Source organism: Arvicola amphibius, chromosome 6 (genome assembly GCF_903992535.2).
Source record: "Arvicola amphibius chromosome 6, mArvAmp1.2, whole genome shotgun sequence".
Taxonomy (NCBI): Eukaryota; Metazoa; Chordata; class Mammalia; order Rodentia; family Cricetidae; genus Arvicola; species Arvicola amphibius.
The window spans coordinates 145,019,158-145,042,441 of NC_052052.2; the positions used below are offsets into that span (position 1 = coordinate 145,019,158).

At 46.2% G+C, this 23,284-nt stretch overlaps 1 protein-coding gene and 1 non-coding gene across 2 annotated transcripts in view; one reads left to right on the forward strand and one right to left on the reverse strand.

The window, feature by feature from the left end:
* Ippk (inositol-pentakisphosphate 2-kinase) overlaps positions 1-23,284 on the reverse strand; it is a 45,289-nt gene that overhangs the window by 10,491 nt on the left and 11,514 nt on the right. Inside the window, exons 3-11 of the mRNA XM_038335245.1 lie at positions 22,418-22,513; positions 20,697-20,763; positions 19,344-19,465; positions 18,020-18,109; positions 12,454-12,512; positions 11,122-11,194; positions 7,206-7,479; positions 5,291-5,441; positions 4,547-4,649 (exon numbers count right to left, since the gene is read on the reverse strand). Coding sequence (XP_038191173.1) covers positions 4,547-4,649; positions 5,291-5,441; positions 7,206-7,479; positions 11,122-11,194; positions 12,454-12,512; positions 18,020-18,109; positions 19,344-19,465; positions 20,697-20,763; positions 22,418-22,513 — 1,035 coding nt within the window. The remainder of the gene's footprint in view (positions 1-4,546; positions 4,650-5,290; positions 5,442-7,205; positions 7,480-11,121; positions 11,195-12,453; positions 12,513-18,019; positions 18,110-19,343; positions 19,466-20,696; positions 20,764-22,417; positions 22,514-23,284) is intronic.
* LOC119818204 lies at positions 1,413-1,519 on the forward strand. The gene has a single exon (XR_005286089.1). It is a non-coding gene; the product is annotated as a U6 spliceosomal RNA (small nuclear RNA).

Below are 23,284 nucleotides of genomic sequence, written 5' to 3' on the forward strand. Positions count from 1 at the left end.
TCTTGTTTGGGCTGTGTGCAGAGTAGTGTGTGCAGAAACACTGTGTGACAATGGAATGGGGTGTGGCTGGGAGTGGGATGCCGAAGCTTTAAGAGCATTTGTTTTTATTCAGAACATCTTTTGCCTGCAGGCAGGGAAAGTGTACAGTATTGTTTCTGTTTTACTCTGAATTTGTAAGTCTTTAAGTAGCTTATATTATTATAGGTGAAGACAAGTGACTTGCTTAAAGTTGTACTTAGAATTCTTACTTCCTAATTTGTGTATTATAAATATTGAAATTAAAATTGTATTACTTCTGCTTTGGAAAAAAAAAAGACATGCAGCAAAGGCACAGCTCAACCATTGCTGGAGAAAGCATCACAGGATACAGCGAGCATGCACAGCATGACTCCACATACGAGATGCTAAAAGCAGAACAAAGCACTGCACAGAACACAGGTCAGACTCCAGCTAGAGAGACTGCATATGAGATCTTAGTTGAGACTGAGAAGCAATTCCAACAGGGGCTCTGGTTGGCTTCTGCTCACTGGGCTATACATTTTTTTCTGAACATTCTTCTGTATATGTTATTTTTTCATAATCCAAAAAGTTAATGAAATAAAGGCTCAAAAAGTTAAAATGAAAATGTTTAAATAATCTCTTGCTTTGCAACCATATGGCACTGAAACCTACCAAACATAAATTCATTTGCAAAATATCTCACAGAGGTGCTAATGTGCAGGAGGTGAAAATAAAACAATCTCAATATCAACATTTAAAAAAAATTAATTGAAATAGGATCACCGCCGGACAGCGGTGGTGCACACCTTTAATCCCAGCACTTGAGAGGCAGAGGCAGGCAGATCTCAATGAATTCGACGCCAGCCTGGTCTACAAAGCAAATTCTAGGACAGCCAGGACTATTACACAGAGAAACTCTATCTCAAAACAAAAAACAAAAGAAAAAAAAAAGAATTACATCACTTTCCCCCCTTTCCTTCCTCAAACCTCTCCCACCCGCCCCCACTCTCAGTCTGTTTTTAGTTGTTTGTGTGTCTGTGATTTCAGGGCTGACCACTCTGTGTTGAACAACCAATAAGGGGCTAAATTCTTCTCCCAGCAGTCAATAGTTGTCTACAAACTTCCCCCTTCCACTTTAACATGTGTACTGACATTGCCAGTGTTGCAGTTGTTTTTTTTTGTTTTTTTTTTTTTTTTTTTTTTTAATGCAGCTATTTCTAGAAGAGACTTTCACGGGAGACTGCCTCATACTCTGGCTCTTATGATCTTTCTGCCAGTTTCCCAGGGACAGTGAGGTCACAGCTCCCACTTTGCTAGTTGAGCGTAATTCATTACTACATTCTAAGTTGTATCCTTATACCCACTGATGACTGTAGCTACCCACCCCATCAAAGAAGCAAATGGAGACCATCGGGCTCGCTTCGGCAGCTCATATACTAAAACTGGAACAATACAGAGAAGATTAGCATGGCCCCTGCGCAAGGAAGACACGTAAATTCGTGAAGCGTTCCATATTTGTACAAAACATACAGAACAAAGAAAGAATACTAAGAGCTGGAAAAGAAAAAGGTCAAGTAACATATAAAGAAAACCCTATCGGAGACCATTACACCACTCACCCACTTCACCCCCAAAAAAGACTTAAGTAGGAGGCTAGGTGTATGGTGCACACCGGTAATCTCAGCTACGCAGATGGCAGCAGGAAGATTCCAAGTTTAAAGCTAGCCCAAACAACACACAAGATATTGCCATTTGGACCAAGCAACTCCACTCCTAGACATACACTGCAGAAAATATACAGCCGCATAAAAGCTTGTGCATCATATTTACAACAGCGCTGATTGTAAAAGTGGTCACAACTGAGATGTCCATCAACTGATGGGCAGGTGTCTAAATTACAGTACGTCCACTGTAATGGAATCTGAGCCATGAAAGAGAATGAGGAGGTAAAATCTGAAAGTTATCTATGTCAAAGCTGTGAACAAAGGCTCACACAATGACTGTCCCGTTTATACGCAACACTCAGAGAAAGAATGCAGTTGCTCAGGACTGCAGAGACAGTGACAGCCAAGGGTGTTTAAGTGATGTGGTTGTGAGTAAAGGACAGGGCATGAAATTGCTGCTAAAGAAAAGCAGGACAAAGAGGACTGATCTGAATGGGTGAGAAAGTAAGGCAATAAGGGTCTAACACACAAATGAATCTGACAAGCATGTCTAAAACAATACTCGAAACTGGGACTTTGAAAAATGTCTTATCTAGAGCTAGCTGGTAGAGTGCTGGCCTAGCATGCTGCCTACCACACCCAAAGAAAACCTAAAATAAACTAATACCAAATGATAAATACACACACACTGGGAAAAACTAAAATTAAAGTACCCCAAGTCCTGTATCATGTGCCAGCTGGGGCCACAAACAATTGAGTAGCCTTACACTTTAAATATGTAGGGTGAAGTGGACACGTTACCATGGAAAGAATCCAATCAGGTAACTTCCAAACCGTGGAGTGAAGGCAAACTAAAGAAGCTACTAAGTAATGGAACACACAAGTACACAAGTCAGCACACTGATGGGGAGCCTCACCCTACCACTTCCCCACACCTGCCTCTGGGACAGTTTTCCCGAGATACAGTCCCTCTCGTTTGTATCCTGTTGATGGATGTTCCTGAACTACAAGAGCAGTGCTAAGTGGCTGCCAAGAGACAAGAGGGGCCCCTAACCTGAAACATTGGAAGCTGGCCTTCCTGGAAAGTCTACTGACTACATCTCCAGGCAGTGCTCAAAATGTTAAAAGTCCGGCCTGGTCTACAAGAGCCAGTTCCAGGACAGGCTCCAAAGCTACAGAGAAACCCTGTCTCGAAAAGCAAAAATGAGTCTGAAAGCCCAGTGTCCTGAGATGACAGTATTTGTCAGAGGCACCTGGTTCATTGAGATGAAACAAGAGCAAAAGAGCTTTGCACCAGGTTCCCTTCAGCTCACTACGCCTGCTTCAGCTTTATGAAGCACTGTGTCCAGTCTCAACTACCTGAACCTATCCATCCCTAAAAGAAAAATGGAGGAGTTGGATGTGGTGCACTCAGGAGGCTGAGGCCAAAGAAATGACAACCTAGTTCCACCCCTGGCTGCACAGTGAGACCCTGTCTCCAAAAGAGAACAAGAGGGCTAATGGGACGCCTCAGTGGGAAAAAGCACTTGATGCCAAACCTGACAACCTGAGTTCAATCCCCAGAACCCTCATGAAGTAGGAAAAAGCAGTGCTGGAGTTGACCTCTGACCTCCACACTCTCATCATGGCACACCCACCTGCCAAATAGATTTTTAAAACAGTACTTTAAAGAGAGAAAGAGTGAGTATAAGCACAAAGCTCCATGTTCCAACCCTGAACCCTCAAGCCTTCTGCTCAGTTCTCACCAAGAGTAACATTTCAAAACCACACTGGAGCATCAGGAGAAGTGAGCATGACCTTGATCTGACTTGTCAGAGTCTCCAAAGTCCATATACACATGTGGTCTCTGCAGCCACCACTACAAGGACTGAACTTTCACAAGCACCTCCCCTTCCCAACCCTGGTAACTGAAAATCCATGTCTTTCTCAAAGACTGCTGCACACACCATCCTCGCTATGGGCCCTTTGAGAACCGCTCTGTTGTTCAGAAGAGCTCCCCTGAGCCATTCATGCAGCAGTGAGTGGAGCTGCACGTGCGGCCGCACCAGTATTTTCTAACCTAGTAGAGCATGTGCTGAAAACACGGGTTGTCATAGTTCTCCTGTACATAAGTCCTCATTTCTCTGGGATAAGTATCTATGAGGGCATGTGATGGTACATTTGACATGAAAACCTATCAGCAGCCCGTCTCAGAGCCAGTGCCTAGACACCAGCACTTTGTATGTTCCCAATGGATTTCTTTCAGCCAGTTCTAGATAGCTGTGTGGCTACATTTACTTGGGTTTTCTGCCTCCTTCCAGGTACTCACAGCTGGATGTGGCAGCCTCCATTGCTGTACCGTGACCCAGAACTTTCTGGAGTTCCCCCAGCTTAAGAAAGTTTCAGCCTCCACCTCAACCTCTGTGGCCTTGGCTTTATAAGACCTTCTCAATCCCTCTCTCAAGCCTCAGACACAGCATAGTTGTCAGGCTCTCAAAAGTGGGGGCCGGGGCCACCACGCACTGGAGCCTGCCTCTGAAGAGAAGAACAGAGCCAAGAGAAATTTCACTTAGACCCTCCATCTCCATTAGCTGCCCCAGCTCATCTGAGAAACGCTGCAGTCACTCTGCTTTAAATCAGTTCTAGGCTGGGCAGTGGTGGTGCACGCCTTTAATCCCAGCACTCAGGAGGCAAAGCCAGGCAGATCTCTGTGAGTTCGAGACCAGCCTGGTCTACAGAGCGAGTTCCAGGACAACCAAGACTACACTGAGAAACCCTGTCTCGAAAAACCAAAAATAAATAAATAAATAAATCTCTAAGTTCTGGGCTGTCCCTGTCACTGTTGTGGAGGGGAGGGGTATTAACACCTCAGGAACGCAGTGCTTCTCAATGAGTCTACTCACCTTCCTTAATGCAAAGGCCACTGTCCCATCATCTTCAGTAGACAGATCAAGCAGCTTCTGGTAAAATACTTCATCATAAGGCCCATCTATCTGTAATGTTTTCCTGAAGGAAAAACACCAAGACCAAATAAACAGGATGAAGAGTCTCCTGGAGACTTTCACTCACTAACACATTCTGTATCACAAGGCCCAACCTAACGATTACATGCTTTGTTTCAGAGGCAGCTAAGAGACCTTGCTTGCTCTCATTAAGCCTGATTCTGTACCATCAAGATCTTCAACAACCCCCAGGGTTCAGGGGAGCCAGGCTTAGCCCTCAGCCGTTCACACACCCTTAGGCAAAAGCCAGTGAGGTACAAAGAGAACTGCCCATCAGACACTGCAGGTGTGAACTTGGGAACCCACAATGCAGGCACAGGGCCTTAGATGTGATAGAGAAGCTCAGGAGCTACAAAGGCAGTGGGCTAACTGGAGCAACCTGTGGGACAACACTGCCCTCTGCAGGCCAGGCCCTGACATACGAATTTTGGTCACATTTAAATTTTTTATTTCTGTGTCTTAGTGATGAACCACTAATCTCATATGGACCCTGGCACACACACATCCCAAAGGGGACTTCCTCAGCAGAGAGTTGGTTGTAGGGGTCTTCTGAAGCCAGGTTCTATTTGGGAGGTTTGTTTTGTTCTGGAGTTCAGGCAACCTTAACCAGCCTAGCCTCAAAGCTGCCTCTGGCGCCAGCCTCACCTCTCCTCCGGGAACTCCTCCAGGTAGCGCTCAACCCGGTTGTATAGAGGGTAGAGGCCTTCGATGTCCAGCTGGTCCAACATCTGCACCTGGAGGGTTTTGTATAGAAGACAGCCCTTCGGTAACCCCGAGTGCTCTGGGGTGTTTTTTCCTACCAAGAACATCAAGGGAGAACGAGAGCAGGTTCATTATCAAATCTTGAAGACTGCGGAGGGAGACCCAGGCCGGCGCAGACAGCAGAGTTCACCCTGGGTTTAACCACTGGGCATTACAGACATAGCCTGGGCCCCAGCCTAGCACCGAGGGCCGACACTGCATTCTTTATAAAGCTGCAAAGATGACCGAGCACAGACTACCCTTTGCACCTAGTGGCTCTACAAACAAAACAGATGGAGACTGTGCCTCTCCCCTTGGGCCTGTGCTGTCCAAACACTGACCCAGAATATCCTTTAACTCCATCCATGCTCTAGAAGTCACTTTATATGTAAGTAAAGATAATCATTCTACGTGAACTGCAACATCCTCACCCCTTCAAGACCAACTGGGGCTCTGTTTCCAGAGCCAAAACCCATTAAAGCTCACATATCAAGAGGGACAGGGTCTGGCTGCCACAATATGAATTAAACATGCAAAGTAATGGACAGTGGTCAAGACCATTAGCAAGGTCCTGTCCTCACTGGGACAGGTGAGACAACAAAGCTCCATCCTTCGCTCATGCTCTCACAGTGACATGTACAGTGTCATCTTAGCTGAGGTCTCTTAGAAAGAACCAACTAAAGGAAAAGACGAGGGAGGGAACAATGTCTATTCAGACACTCCAGCAAGATGTTCTCAGTCACACATCAGACGCCCTGTGTCAAAACAGCAGGATGTCCATGCTGTGAATGTCTACCGCAATCATGGTAGCTAAAAGATAAAAATCTACATGTGCTGACAGATTCATGCTATTAAAAAAAAAAAAAAAAACAAACACTGGGTTACAAGAAAACATGAGTATTATTTCATTGTTTCAAATACTGCTTACCCATGAGTTGGGTCTGTTTGCACTTTAGTGTCAGAAAGGTCTGTGAGAGAAGACTCTGGTGTCACCAGATCACCTAGGTGCCAGCAACTTTAGTGTCAGAAAGGTCTGTGAGAGAAGACTCTGGTGTCACCAGATCACCTAGGTGCCAGCAACTATCTGTGTCCTTCCAGACACATTCTACAGCAATGCACTCAGACTGTAGGCTTAGTTTCAGCAATAAGGAATAGCTTTCATAACAAGTTCAAAGCCCAGAACAGTCACTTAGTTTTAAAAAAAAAAAAAATTAAAAGACAGCTGGCATGAGGAAGAAATAAGGCTAGGCCTGTGTAGTTTCTGAAGGACACAGGCCATTCACTATCAAGCTCAAAGGACTCCCAATGGTCGGCATCACAACATGGCAGTGGCAGGGCTGATCCAACCCCCTCCTATTTAACAGGAAGGCAAGCTGGAGCCAGAGACCCTGAAAGCCTGTCCTCACTCCAGTGTTCAGCCCAATCACAAAGGACTCCTGGTCCCAGTTCTTGTCTGACAAGCAGACCGAGGAGTCTGCATCCAAAGTCAGGATGATGGTCAGAGGGGAAACATACAGTGGAGCACGGACTCACTGCAGCACACACAGGATACAGGCAGTACTAGTAGGAGCTATACAGTCCAAGTATGTCGAGCAGCTTAAAAACCCAGCTAAAGGTGAAAAGCAAGTCTCAATTCTGTGAGTCAGCTAAGCCTCATCCTGTGGAACCATTACAGAACTAGACAGCACCTCCAAAGGTGCCACAAAGCCAAGCAGGGACACAGAAGTCACAATGCAGGTGCCACTCTGGCTACTTATGGGGAGGGATAGTCTAAATGCACCTGTAGACCCACAACCCACTGGAGAAGGCCCAGCCCTACCTTGGTGATGTAGGCTCCTGCTGAAAGGGCTGGCTTCACAGACACGTGGGCCCTGGAGCCCAAGCCTCAGGGCACCTGCTCGGCCTTTGTCTGAGCCACTCAGCAGCACCCTCGTGATAACACGCACCAGCTCCCGGATCACGGCCCTTGTGCAGTGAGGCCCACTGGCCAAGCCATTGGAAGGGAAGAAGAAGGGCTTCAAGTGGTGCGCAAGCTCCTTCAAGTCAGCCACAGGGCTCCGGGCATCACCACAACCATAAATCAGCTCGCCATTCTTCAGGCAGGAAAAAGAAGAAAGGGAGATGGATCACACAAGCTGACAAAAACCAGCAGGACAGAGCACAAACAGAGGGCCCCAGTGTTTATTTAGACGAGGTAGTCAGGGTTGCTGTACACTAGCTCCTCTGAAGAACCCTACTCTCCGCGCTATATCACTGAGCATGGGTCAGAGAAAGAAAGGTTCAGAAACTTCAGGCCAGCACCCTGAACTGACACCATCAGACAATGATCTCACAGCATGTCTGAGCAAATACTGAGCACAAAGCCACAGATGTCCACAAATCCCCAGTTACTTGGGGGCCCAAGCAGTGTCTAGGGGTCAGATTAGGCCCCACAGACCCCAGAGTCGGTGGTAAGAGAAGTGACCAGATCCCTGACATAGAAATGTTCCTGCTTTAAAACTGTTGACCTTCTTTATAGAACCCTGAAAAGTTGCTCCTTGCCACACAGCATTCAGTCTGAGCACTCAAGCAGTCTGAGCACTCAAGCAAGGACGCATGCGGACACTGGGTTGTGACAAGACCTGAGCTGGGGACAACACCAGAAGCATCTCAAGGCTCTCTGAACTACATGCCTTCATATGTAAGCCACATGGTGGGTCCTCTAACACCCTCCAGTCCAAGCAAACACAACATCACAGCACCTGTAAGGCTCTTACCAAAGATACCAGAGTTTCCCCATAACTATGGCACAAAGGGGAAATGCCTTCTAAGAGCAACAGCTAAGACACAGGCAACGAGTGGATGTGTGAAGCTATGGTCTCAGGAGAGCAGTAATAGTCAAGAGAGTAAGTTGACCTTGGGAGGTATGGCTATCTTTTCCTCATTAGATCCTGGGGTGCCTCTCCAGAGACTCCTATCTAGGTGCTGTCCAAGGGACAAACTAAGGCACCGCTCACCATGCTAGGCAGGAAGAAGAGGGTGACCACAGTGGAGGTGAGTTAGTCAAATGACATCCAAGGTAGGGTCATTTGTGCTCATGGTAAAGCTGGCCCCTCCTCCAGGCCCAAAAGTGGTCAGGGAGTCCTCACAGTGACACCTTACCCCAGCATCAAGGGTCTAGATTTGAGGGACATTGTAAATGTAAAATCCAGAGATGGAGTTTACACATACAAATATGGCCGTTCAAAGATTTCATAGGACATCTGGCATAGTCACAACCTAGGTAGCATAGAGATTCTATAACAAGGTCCACACTCTTTGAATCCTACACTGTCTCTAAGCACAAGTGTCCAGATGGGATCACTGACCACAGTCAGGCAGCTTCTCCAAGCCTGGACCTTCAGAGCTTCGGGAATGTTCTGCTTTGCTGGTTTGCAGAATTTCAGGGAGCAGCAAATGCACAACATCAGACAGAGAGCCCGAGAACTGCCAGGGCTAACCATGCTGAACTCACGGCACTGCTGCCTACTGCTTTAGAGAGCACAACAGAGCTAGCAAGATGGCTCAGTACATAAGGGTGCTTACCACCAAGCTTAATGACTTCAGTTTAAAGCCAAGGACCCACATGATGGAAAGACAGAACTGCAAATTGTCCTGTGACCCCCCCCACACACACACACAAAGTAAAAGAGATCAATTTGTTTATGGTTTTTAATTTTACACCTTTAGGCGTAGCACTTTGGAGACAGAGCCAGGTGGATCTCTGAATTTGAGGCCAGCCTGATCTAGAGAGGGAGTTCCAGAACAGCAAGAGCTACACAGAGAAACCCTGTCTCAAAAAATAAGAGAAAAAAAAAAGTTTTTACATTGTTTTTAAAAAGCCATTGCCAGGCGGTGGTGGCGCACGCCTTTAATCCCAGCACTCAGCAGGCAGAGGCAGGTGGATCTCTGTGAGTTCGAGGCCAGACTGGTCTACAAGAGCTAGTTTCAGGAAGGGCTCCAAAGCTACAGAGAAACCCTGTCTTAAAAAAACAAAAAAAAATAAAAAAATAAAATAGCCATCACATACCAATTTCCTTAAGCCACCTCTTGGGGAAGGGCTGGCTAATTTCTGGATTCTTCCAAGCTGATTTTTACAGAAGCAACAGACCAGATTCTTCAAATGTGGCCTGACAGATTTAGAAATGAGCTTCAAAGTTAAAGGGATTTATCTCCCTCCAGGATTTAAATACCAGGCTCCTAATCTCTTTTAGTTTTTCCAGACAGGGTTTCTCTGTACAGCCCTGGCTGTCCTGGAACTAGCTTTGTTGACCAGACTGGCCCTGAACTCACAGAGATCTGCATGTTTCTGCCTCCTGAGTGCTGGGATTGAAGACGCGCACCACGCCTGGCAAAGTAAAACAATAGGGAGAGAAGTCACTCAGTGGCAACCTTAATCTGATTCCCAGATCCCACTGTGGAAAGAACTGAATCTAAGGACTGTCCTGTCTCTATACAAGCAGCACAGCATACGTGTGCACACCACAGGTCGCACATGGTCTTTTTTAAGAATAAAATTAATGCTAGTGGGAGTGCAAGCTGGTACAACCACTTTGGATGTCAGTGTGGCGATTTCTCAGAAAATTAGGAAACAACCTTCCTCAAGACCCAGTAATACCATTTTGGGGTATATATCCAAAGGATGCTCAATCCTGCCTCAAAGACATGTGCTCAACTATGTTCATAGCAGCATTGTTTGTCATAGCCAGAACCTGGAAACAACCTAAATGCCCCTCTACCAAAGAATGGATAAGGAAAATGTGGTACATTTACACAATGGAGTACTACACAGCAGAAAAAATAACGACAGCTTGAATTTTGCAGGAAAATGGATGGAGCTAGAAAATATTATTTTGAGTGAGGTAACCCAGACACAGAAAGACAATATATCACATGTACTCACTCATAGGTGGTCTTTAAACATAAAGCAAAGAAAGCCAGCCTACAAACCACAATCCCAAAGAACCTAAACAATGCGGACACTAGGAGAGACTTACATAGATCTAATCTACATGGGAAGTAGAAGGTAGAAAAAGATAAGATCTCCTGAGTAAACTGGGAGCGTGGGGGACCTTGGAGGGGGGGATGGAGGGAGGAGGGGAGAAACAGGGAGGGGAGCAGAGAAAAATGTAGAGCTCAATAAATATCAATTAAAAATATATTAAAATTAAAAAATAAAATTAAAACTGTCTTCCTTTTCTGGATCTGGGGATATGAAACAGACAGCAAAGGATGCTGATTACTCTGACCAGCCTCCAGGGTGGTCATCTTAATCTGGAAGTTCTCCTGTCAGGTCTGGTTAACACCGGCCCACGTCCCACCCTCTTCATGAAGGCATCAGCCACACAGCCAAGACAGGACAGTACCTCCAGTTCACCAATCATTTTCCCAGACCAAGCGAGACACGGGCTTTGGAAAGTCCATTCTCTGTCCACGCTGCCTCAAGTCCAACTTCTGTCCAATGGGACAATAGCAAAGGGGACTCTAGAGATACATTCCCACCATGGCCACAGCCACCACCTCCTGCCAAGGCTAGCCCTGCCTGTCCTCTCCCTCCTTCAACCATGCCTCCTCCTCCTGCAAGGTCAAGGCATGGAGAGCTGGTCTGAGGCAAACCAGCTTGGACACCACGACAAATCCGGTCTCAGAACCTGTGGCCAGGATCATAGTGTGGTAGGTTTGCCGGGAATCCACCATAGAATGGAAACAGCTCTTACCTTAAATATCCTCAGATTGTTCTGTGCCTCCTGCAGCAGACTCTTCAAGGCAAAGTGCATGCGCTGCTTGTTTCTGGAAGGACAAAGCATTAAAGGATTTAAAGGCAGTGGGCTGGACTGCTCTCCACACATATTCATACACATGGTTCCAAACCGAACTGGGACCTAGAGCTACCAGTAACTGTGGCCCTGAGCACATGAGGGGAGTTTGGTTTAGGGCCCAAAGGCAGTCATGAGGGATCTGCAGTTGCAGGGAACCAGAAGGCCAAGGTACACCAATCACTCAGAGTCCATCTAGCTCCATCTCATCCTTCTAGAAGATCCTCAGCTGCAGCTTGCAGAGGCTAGAGCACGTGCTTGGGCATGGAGATCAGATGCCGTGACAGACCTCTGGAAAGGGCAGGAAGTCTCAAAAAGGCAGGAACATGGGACCTCTCACCCTCCCTCCCATTGGGGGACTGTGGGACTGGCCCCCTCCTGCCCTCTGCCCTACTTAAAAGCAACTGACACCTGTTGTCTCTTCCTTGTTGCCACTCATGCTCCAGACCGTACCCCAGGCCCTCCATCAGTGTCCCTGAACACAGCCCCTTTCTCACCCCCACATGGAATCTACAGGGCTCCCAGAGAGGCAAACCCACCCCAAACAAGGATTCCAAACCACGTCCTGAGGTCACACTGCAGACAGGACGTCAGCACTGGCACCCACAGCCAGCTTTGAAAAGGCTGCATTATAAACATTCCAAGGACAGCTCCTGACTCAGGTTTGATAAGTTATAAATTCTCAATACTGCTCTGTATTATTGTTCACTTCATAACATGCAGCCTTGGGGGCACGGGTAAATCAATCACAATTCTCCCTTACTGCACTGCCAAAATGATTTTGTTTTCTGAAATGAGCAAGGAATCCTTTAGACAGAACAAAGCCACACCCAGCTCACAGAATACCTTCCATTCCCCACTTCACTGAACCCCACACATTTACCACTGCACAGAACCTCCATGTATATTCCAACCTCACCAACACTCCCACTTTACAGAACATACTCCAATCCCAACACTTCAGATGATACTTACAACCAGCTTACAGAATACACCCCAGTCTCCCCACAATACAAAATACCTGTCCTCGCCTCACCTCGCCACCCCCAGGTCCTCCCTCATAGAAGATGCCCACTATCCCCACTTCACAGAACATGCCTCTAATCCCCGCCCCCTCTTCCTCACATACATGTCATTAATACTTCACAAAGTAACCCTCAAAACCTCTACCTCAAAGGCTGTCCCTTAGCAGGCACCACCCAATCAAAACAGCAAATGAGAAGTGACTCTTACCCTGAGTAGAGGTCGAGGGGACAGTATTTACTTATTTTCTTCCACTTTCCAGTTGCTACCTGGAAAACACCAAGATGACATAGCAAACGATTTCTCTGACTACTAATAAAGCTCACAAAACAGCATAATCTAAGATGGGCTGCGGCCTTGATCTGGGAGAGGTCCCAGGTGTACACCCCTATGTAGAAGAAGCCCATTTGACCCTTCACCCTAGGAAACTCCTGCTACCCCTCGGCCTCAGTCACTGCCAGTTCAGCAGGCATGTGAAGGTCTGGTGATGAGAATAGCAAGTCTCTAAACTGTTAGCAGCAAGGGAAAGGACACTACACATGCAATCTTATGTTGCCAGAAGAATGGTAACTTGGCACAGCCTTTTGTGGTAATTACCAAAACTTAAAAAAATGTGTACAATTCCAAATTAGTAAACCTAAATCTAAAATAGCTACACAGAACAAAGAGGCAACAGGGATGTGGGCACAGCATTTGCTGCAGATATTAAGATATTTACTGCAGGAGGAAAGAATACAGTAAAGGAATGAATGAGTGTACGGATGCAGCCACTCCAAAAGATGAACTAAAACATCACCAATAACTGGCGAACAATACCTATAATGTGATGTCGTGTTTGCTTTAAAAGTATAGTTACTCATGCAAAAACATCTTGAGAAAAACTTTACAACACAAAATCCTGAAAAATTACTTAATGTGGAGGGAGCACTGGGCAGAAGTACAAATAACACAATCCTATTTTTTTTAAAATAAGATTTATTTAGTATGTATAGTGTTCTGCCTGTACGCCAGAAGAGGGCACTAGATCTCAATATAGATGGTTGTGAGCCACAAAGTGGTTGCTAGGAATTGAACTCAGGACCTCTAAAAGAGCAGCCAGTGCACTTAACCTCTGAGCCATCTCTCCAGCCTGACCCTATTGTACCTTATGTCTGCATGCTCCACCAACAAACATGGGAACAGGCACCACTGCTTGTCTGTGTCTGAACTGTTACTCTAGAACAGTCTGGAAAGACAACCAAACTAATACCATGAATCACTAGAGAAGGGAAGTATCCAACTATCAGTTATGAGTGAGCATTATTTCTTAATTTTAAAATATATACTTCTTAAACAACCTATCACATGAGATGGACATGTTTTTTATGTTCATGTAAAACTAGCAAAATTTGCCAGAATAATAAATTCTGAAACCTCAGAAAATGTCTAAAGTTCTTTAAGAATCCGGGGAACTCAAGAAAAACAACTCAAGAAGTGGAAAGAAGGCTCAGTGTTTAGCAACAATGGTTGCTCTTGCAAAGAAATCGGGTTCCATTCCCAGCATACACATGGCCACTTACAACTGTTTTTCCAGTTCCAGGGCTCTGAAACCCCCTTTCTCACCTCTATGGCATCAGGCAAAGAGTACATTCACAGATGCAAGCAAAACACTTGTTCATAAAAATAAAAGTCTATCTTCTAAAAAAGAAAAAAATCAACTAAATCTAAATAAATAAGAACAGGTAGAGTGACACTTTTTAATCTCACTGTGTAACCCTGTGGAACTCTCTTATGTAGACCAGGCTAGGCTCAAACTCACAGAAATCTGTCTACCTCTGCGTCTCAAATGCCAAGATTAAAGGTGTGCAACACCGTGCCAAGTTTCTTTTTGACATTTTAAATGCCCTATTATCTTAGTTAGGGTTTCTCTCACTATGACCAGCTTGGGCGGTGGTGGTGCATGCCTTTAATCCCAGCACTCCGGAGGCAGAGGCAGGTGGATCTCTGTGAGTTCAAGGCCAGTCTGGTCTACAGAGCAAGTTCCAGGACAGGCTAAAAAGAAAGCTACAAGAAACTCTGTCGGGGAGGAGGGAGCCTATGACCAAAACTGACTTAGGGACAATGGGGTTATTTCATCTTATACATCCAGGTCTATCACTGAGGGAAGTCAGGGCAAGGGGCAAGAACTCAATTGAAGCAGAAGCCATGGAGGAGTGCGGTCCATGGTTTACTCAACCTGCTTATAAAACCCAGGACCACCCATCCAGAGGTGACACTGTTCCTTGTGGGATAGCAATGCCTGCTATGGAATGGGACCTCCCACATCAATCATTAATCAAGAAAATGTCCCACAGGCTAAGCTGGTAGGAACACTTTCGCAATGGAGGTTCTCTCTTCCTAAATGACTCTAGTCTGTCAAGTTGACAAAAAAACTAGCCAGCACCCTATCTCTACCACAAGGGAAACAAACATGAGCCTGTTGCATGCACAGTGCAGAACGGCAGCCGGGCAATATCCATGAAGAACACAAAACAGGGCAGGCACATCCACAGCCTCAGCCCAGAGGACTGCCATTAACTGCCCTGTCTCTCAGTTCCAGGAAGGCTGGACTTACATGGTTGTCTTTACTGACCTAACTGAGAGCCCACCCACTGCAGACATCTTTTCTGGAGCATTTGTCAAGAAAATCTAGAGGCTACCGTTTACCTTCATGACTTCCTTACACAGTGGGTAACCGTGGGGCAAGCAAGTATAACCTAAAACTCAAAAGAAAAAGCTGGGTAATAAGGATGTACACAGCTTTGGAAAGCTCCATCTAACACACCCCTGGTAATCTAGAAAACCACCAACGGGCCATGGAGAGAACAGAGAAGGCCCTAAGCTCTCTCTTGATCTTTTTTGTCCCCGTTTTAATTAGCCCCCTCTCTTCTCATTTTAATTGTTTGGATAGGCAGGTGCTATACATTTTTTCCCACTCCCCTTTCCTTCTCCCTCCCCCCCCCACTCCCGATTTACTCAAGAGGTTTTATCTTTTTTCTTTCTCCTTCCTAGGTGGACACATGTATGTTTCTCTTAGGTTCTCGAGCTTCTCTGAGACTCCATGGAAGAGAAAGGTAACCCAAAACTGTCCACGACCCTATTGAGCTTGAGCACTTGTGCACAAACAAGCGTACACGCGCGCGCGCACACACACACGCACACACACACATAGACACACCCTCCCTCAGCAAAGACTTAAGAGATGCACTGGTTTGAAAAACTACCAATTCCAGTAAGCAGTAAATCAAGTAGAGAGTTCAGGGACCACAAGTGACCAAGGATTCATATGGGAATTTATGGGGCTGGGAAGATGGTTCAGGGGGTAAAAGAACTTGCAGAGCCTTAGAGGCCTGGGTTCCAATTCCAGAACCCAAAGTGTAAAGAGAGAAGAACTGACTCCCAATCACTGTCCTCTGACCTCCACATATGTGCCTTAACATGAGTATGCCCGCGCGCATGCACACCTCTCTCACACACACAACTAACAATAATAAAATTTTAAAACTTATATAGACATCACAGAAGAAGCAGAGCAGTCACTAAACAGTAACAAAGGTAGAGGCAGGATGAGAAAAAGTTTGAATCTGAGTCACATGAGACCGTACCTCAAAAAAATTAAAATGGGACTGGCAAGATGTTCAGTGGGATGCCAGGAGGTGGTGGCGCACGCCTTTAATCCCAGCACTTGGGAGGCAAAGGCAGGTGGATCTCCGAGTTTGAGGCCAGCCAGGTCTACAGAAAGAGTTCCAAGACAGGCTCCCTAGCTACTAAAAAACCTTGTCTTGAAAAACCAAATAAAATGGGGGGGGGGGGGGGGGTAGGGGAGATGGCTCAGTAGGTAAAACGCCAGATAACCTGAGTTCAATCACAGAACCCAAGCTAAAAAGCTTTATGTGTAGCACACATGTAATTCTAGCACTCCCGAGGCATTGTGCGGCACACGTGTAATCTCAGCACTCTTGCAGCAAGACAGGAGGCACAGACACAAGACTTCTGGAAGCTTGCAATCCAACTTAACCCGAATAAGCATCATGGCAGAAACAACAAGAGAGGACCCTGCCTCAACAGGGCAGAGAACTGACTCCTGATAGTGGTCCTTTGACTCTGACTTCCTCACTCAGGTTGTGTACACATGCACACCATATGCACACACACATATACAAATAATAGATTAATTAATTTAAAACAGTAATAATTAAAAGGGGTTGGAGATAGGAGCAATATAAGGGAGGGTGAGGGTAGTATGATCAGAATATATTAAATATTCATATATGAAATTATCAAAGAACAAAAAAATTTTGAGACAGGGTTTTTTTTTTGTGTAGTCTTAGCTGTCCTGGAACTCACTCTTGTAGACTAAACTGGCCTCAAACTCACCGAGATCTGCCTGTCTCTGCCTCCTGAGTACTGGGATTAAAGGTGTGCACCACCACTGCCTGGCTCAAAGATCAAATTTTTAAAGATTTTTTTCCTTTGAAAAAAAATTTTATGTGTATGGGTATTTTGCCTGTGTGTCTGCACACCTCAAACACATATCTACACATAGATACAAACATGCATATCATTTAAAATAATAAAATAAATCCTTATAATAATAAATATGTAGTTGAAAAGAATAACTTAAATGAAGGCTAACTAGAAGGGTTCAGTAGCTCTGAGTGAACAGAGAGAAGCCGTAACTGTTAAAAGTTCAGGACACCACACCTACACCTGCCAGGACTGTCAAAGCCTAGGACAGGAATTAGGTGTTATACAAGCTCACACTCCCAGGAGGTAGAGATCCTCAGCTACCTATGGATTCAAGGCCAATTTGAGCTACAAAAGACTTTGTCTTTAAAAACCATGAGAGGGAAAAGAGGATAAAGGAGAAAGAGAGAGAGGGAGAAAGGAGAAACAGGAAAGAATCTCGTAACATTCAATCATTAATAAAAAAAAAAATTCCAACATAAAAAAACTACAGTAACTGCCAGGTGGCAGTGGTGTGCACATTTAGTCCCAGCACTCAGGAGGCAGAGGCAGGCAGATCTCTGAGTTTGAGGCCAGCCTGGTGTACAGAGTGAGTTCAGGGTCAGCCAGGGCTACACAGAGAAACCCTGTAGAAAGCAAAGTCCTGGCATGAAGACAGATACATACACCAAAAGTAAAACAGAGAGGAGCCCCTTGCCTACAGGCCCAACATCTTCGAGATTACCAGGACCAATGCTTAGAGGAAAGAACAGTCACAGGCACTAAGAAAACCAGACGACTATCTATATGCAAAAGAAGGAAACTGGACACTTAGCTAGTCCAGCTCTGTCCCACACAGACCCTCTCTAATCTCTATCCCTGCATACTTATGTGTGAATATGCTTAAAGGGGAAGAACAGAGTCATGGGAGGGAACAAGATGGGGCTTCAAGGGAGAAGGGGGAGGAGAGTAACCACACAGTGAGGACCAGGGCTGTAGCTCAGGGAGTAGGGTGCTTACCTAGCTTGCATGAAACTCGCTACTTAATTGTCAGCCAGCATGGCATTAACAGTTTGATCCTTAGATCTCACATAGTGAAAGGAGAGAACCAACTACAAGTGTCCTCTGACCTCCACGCACACAAAAATAAACAAAAAGATCAAAACTCTTAAAGAATAATAAAGTAAATGTGAGCTACTCATGAAATGAAAAGAGGGTCATCAGCAATTCCTTTCCATCTAGTAATCCCAGTGGCTTCCCTCGGGCCCAGATGCTCTATACTCCGCCCTCCCACACCTGACTCAGTTCTCACCTTGAGGTGCTGGTGCATGCAGTATCGGCACACCTTGTGTTTCATCTCGTGGGTAACATCGTTTGAGAAAGGAATAAACCCACATTTTGGCTATAAAATAAGAGAAGAAATGTTTAGTAGAAATCACATACTTCTCCACACACACACACACACACACACACACACTAAGTAGGAGCTAGAGAAGAACAAGGATCAGGTAGAAATGTCCCCAGAAACTGTTGTCAACTTTCCCCGCAGTCTACACCTCTCTGCTCCAGAGGACAAAAGGGCAGCTTCTCACTAGGAGGACTGGTGGAGCTCTGCCTGGTTGACAGGAGTATAACACAGAGCAGCTTTGTACTCTCACTGGCAGGCTGGAAGAGTGGAGATGGGCCGAGGGTTCTCAGCTCCAAGAAGCAGAACCATTGTTCCCACTGTCACTATGTAGGGCCTGCAAGACGCCCATCTGATAGTTGCTAGGCTTCCAGGACGTCAGGAATCCCAGCTGCCTTCTAAACTCTGCATGCTGTCAGTACATACAACCTGAGTTTAGTGTTCTGGACAGTGCAGCTAAGAGACAAAACATCCAGCCCCCAAGGATCATAAGGTCCAAGTACTTGGGGGCCAAGGCATGCCTCAGGGTCATCACCTCTCCGAGGGAAGGAAGAGGAGAAGTAATAGTTCTGTGGGGTGGGGGAAGCCTTCTAGGGTACTTGGCCAACTACTTAGCAGAGGCAGCTGAAGTAAGGGAGTCTTGGTCAAAGATCCAGGGCTCTGGGCCAGTACATAGAGACCTCTGAAGGGCTTCTGTGCCTCTGGGAAGATCTCCTGAGCAGAACAGTCTCCAGTCAAAAGAAACCCTAGATTTGGGTCTTCAGTGTAAGAAACAGGAAGCACATGGTCAAGACTGTGAGGTTTTAAGGTACACCCTGTACAGAGGGGATCCAGTGCAGGTGTGTGCTTGTAGGTTCCCCCATTGTTAATACCAGGGAAGTATGAAAAGAAACAAGTTGAGGAGCTGGAGAGATGGCTCAGCGGTTAAGAGCACTGACTGCTCTTCCAGAGGTCCTGAGTTAATTCCCAGCAACCACATGGTGGCTCACAACCACCTATAATGAGATCTGGTGCCCTCTTCTGGCCAACAGGCAGGATACTGTATAAATAAATAAATAAATCATTCATAAATAAATAAATAGATAAATAAATAAATAAGAAACAAGTTGAGCTCCTGAGAAAGGCTGAACACACTCAAGACAGAGCCAAGGAGACTCAGGGAGGGGCTCATCACCTGAAAGCCACCTTTCCCTTCACCTGTAGTGTCATGCCACCGTGAATGAAAACCCACCTTAATCTCTACACACAGAATCGGCCGGTGCTCCACAAAGTGGTAGGTCTGAAGTCTGGTTAAATTGGGAAGGCACATAGCATAACCACTGAGTGTGTCCAGGTCCTTGTCACAACGAGACTCTGGAAGACAGAACATGAGATAAGAGACAGACAGCCCTATAATACAAGAGTCCTGTGGGGGAGGTTCCCAAGACAGGATAGCCTCAGGCAGGCAACAGGGAAGTGGGAAAGCTACCATGACACATGATCAGGCCATATACTGCCAGCCCTTTAGGAAGAAGGTCAGCCCTGTCAAGCTCTAACCCTGGACATGGAGGCCACGCCCAGTGAGTGCTGTCACAGTCACTGTAGAAGAGGATGTCTGCACTCTCCCGGACCCCAGCTCCACCTCTGCAACTGGCAGATCTCATCCTTACTCCCCCAGGTATAAATCATAACCCTTCTAGTCAATTTTTAACACTGAACATGACCTTGGGGAGCTGTAAAGCGTGCAGCAGAAATCAGAAGCGAGAAGAGTCTTGGATGGCCCCGAATTCCACCACTCTCTCTGCCCAGGAATAGGGGAAGTATACTACAGCCCCTTCCTCCTTTCAATTTTTATTGTTTTTCCTAATTCTTGTTGTTTCCATGTCACCTCAACATAACTCTGCTGGAATCGGGCTCTCTGCACCTGGGGACCAGTGCTCAGCCATTACAAAGCAGCAGGGCTCTTGTCACTGCGGAGTGTCACACCTCCACTGTGTATGAAGTAAAATGGGGTACTGAGCAGCAGCAGATGAGTAGAACCCTGAAGCTGGCCCCTGTCCATCCTAGTGGACATTAACACCAGAGCCCAGTGCGACCAGCACCCTCCACTTCCTGCTTCTGCCCCAGACAGACTCCAGGGCACTATTTCATTTTCTGAATCAAATCAGGAAGAACTTTATTGTGGATGATTCTATAGCCTTATTTTTGGTGGTAGTTATAAAGACATTTTCACAACCAATACATGGATTTTACATGTTTGATCAGTAACCATGAAAGAAAAGGCTTTATTCTGGTTCTTGCCAGCAAAGCCCACCAGCAAACACAAGAAATGGGACTTCGGGGTGACGACTAAACCTTTGGCCACAAAAACTGCTGCAAAATGTCTGTACCTAACCTGGGTAAACATTTCAAAGCCTTTTAAAATTACAAATGAACCAACCATGGTGGTTGGCTTTAATCACAGCACTTGGGAAACGAAGGCAGGTGGATCTCTGTGAGTTCAAGGCCAGTCTGATCTATATAGTGAGTTCCAGGGCAGTCAGGGCTACAAAAAGAGACCTGTCTCCTCTCCCCCCAAAAAACTGAACACTGTCTGACACCTTACCTGGTCTTTCACACTGTATTTTTAAGCATAGTTGTTTCACAAACTCTAAAGGCAGCTGAACAACTTCCTGTAAGAGAACACACAAAATATACAGATTGTACAATGTCCTGAAGACTGTTGATGCCTCAGAACTATGCACAGCTAAACACAGTTAAATAGTGAATTTCACAGTATGTGTATTTTATACCCCAAATACTATAGTTTAAAATATTCAATGTGCCAATTTGGTAGTAAGAGACAATCTATAATTTTTCAACACAGAGGTTAAACAGAGGCAAAAATATTTCCGTTTCCTAAAGGCAGCTGGCCTTCCTCACAGACAGCCAGGACCCATGACACCAGTGATCAGCCACACCAACAGTACCTCCTGTCACAGCCCCTCCCGGTCGCTCAGTGTCTGTAGACATGGAATAAGGACTTCAAGAAACCCTGACCAGACAGCCAGCAAGCTGTGCCTGCTGAGTGGCAACACAGGGCTCACGAGGCTAGTGCTCCCCCTCAGCTGTTTATCTGTAAATCTGCATCAGTTTAAACCATGTTCCTCACTGTCGTCCCTGCCTGTGTTCTGAGGGTGGCAGAATTGTGACTTCAAAAAAAGTCCCAAGTGACAAAGGAAAAGTGCGTAGGACAAAACTGCTGGATCTTGCCTCAGGAAAACCCACTGGCCTTCTTTATCCAGACTCAACCAAAGACTCCCACTCATGTCATGAGTGGAGGCCACGCGTTCGTTTCCCAGCTGCCCAGACACAAAATAATCACACAGAAACTGTATTATTACAACACTGCTTGGCCTATGAGCTCATGCTTCTTATTGGCTAGCTCTTATATCTTAAATTAACCCATTTCTATTCTATTGCCACATAGTTATGGCCTACAGGTAAGGTTCTGTCCATCCGTCTCTTGCAACGGCTACATGGCTTCTCCCTGACTCCGCCTACTCTATATATCTTTTCCAGTCTGGCTATATTCTGTGAAGCCATTGGCCAAAAGCAATAAAACATATTAACAGCATACAGAGGGGAATCCCACATCACACTCAGATAAGCACAGCAGGGCTGGAAGAGCATAGTTCCCAGAAGATGGTGCCTCCGACAACCTTTCTCCCGGAAGACATAAGGAGGTACAAACACTATTCAATGGACATATCCCTGTGGAAAACTGCAGGGGTTCTCCTAAGGGGTCACACCTGACCTCCAAACATCCCCAAAAGCAGACACTAGAGAGGACAGGCCACAACGTCAGTGGCCAAGGAAATGCAGAACAGAGGCGACTTTCCAAGTCTGAAGCTCAGAAGACAGGACAGGTCAGACAGGCAGGCCAGGGGATTTCCCCTGTCTAATCCCTCCTTACCACAGGCCAGGTGCAAAGACAGCCCAAAACACACAGCAACATTAAGGGTTTTCAAAGCTTTTCTTCTAAGGCCCTAACTGAGCAGCATCCATAGTAACTCACACCCATGCTCACATCACAAGCTCTTCCAGGAGGAGCATCCAGGAATGGGCCCACGTTGTTCCTTAACCCACAGGAACTCAGGGTAAAGCCCCCTTCAGGTCCAAGGATAACATAACAAGTTCTCACTGGAGAACTTCACTATGCAGGAGCCTCTGGCCCAGCTGGTGAGAAAAGCTTGAAGATTCTTAGTGCACAAGGGTTAACATTGAGATGTCAGCACTGTCAGGCAGAACTGGATAGAAATTGAAATGTGAATAAATAGCACTTACCCCACAATGAACATAGTTCTCCCCCAAAAAGTCTTTCATGACATTTTTGCCAAAGTCCACTATGTTCTGCAGATGCTGAAGTATCTCTTCTGAGGTCTGGAGGAGACAAGCACAGGATAGCTTCAGGGTGGACCTCCAGACAAGGCTCCTAATACCACCCTCTTCCAGGAGTCCAGCTCAGGACAGACTAAGCAGCCACCCCACAGACCTTTGGAGAACTCACCGCCCACACCCAGCAATGTGCATCTCACAAAGTATGTGGAGATGTCCCACAGCTCCTACGACTGGGCCTTGTCAGAACTTAACCTGACAGAAAACCCAGGGCCTGTGCAACTATGTCACAGCTCCTGATAAAATCCACCTGGGGAACAGAGGGTGACCATGTGACACCCCACCAGAAGACACTGTCCAGGAAGGCCAAGGTGGGGTGAACACACACTACAGCCATTGGACAAGGACAGGCATGACAGAAGAGGCTGAAGCCACCCCAAGACACATCTGACAGAAACAGAACACCTTGGATCATTTCTCTTCAGCAGCCGAGGTAGGAGTCTCAGGATGTTTGGGTCCCACATTATTTCCTCTGCCCAGTCAACTCACCTCTGCCCAGTCATTCCTGCCCCAGTTAAAGGCGACATTCCTGCATGCTCCTAGGAGACAAGCCTTAAGGGCCTCTATCATCTACCACCAATGTCCCATAGCTCCCATGATCTCTGCCCTCACATCCTGACACACTGTCTCCAAGACACTCTAATGAGACACTGAATCATCAATCCTGTCCATCCACCAGACACAACTCCCTCAAAGAGTTCCTCCTTCCCCCACTAAGGAGCTCAAAGGCCAGGTGAGACCTATGTAGCTCACAGG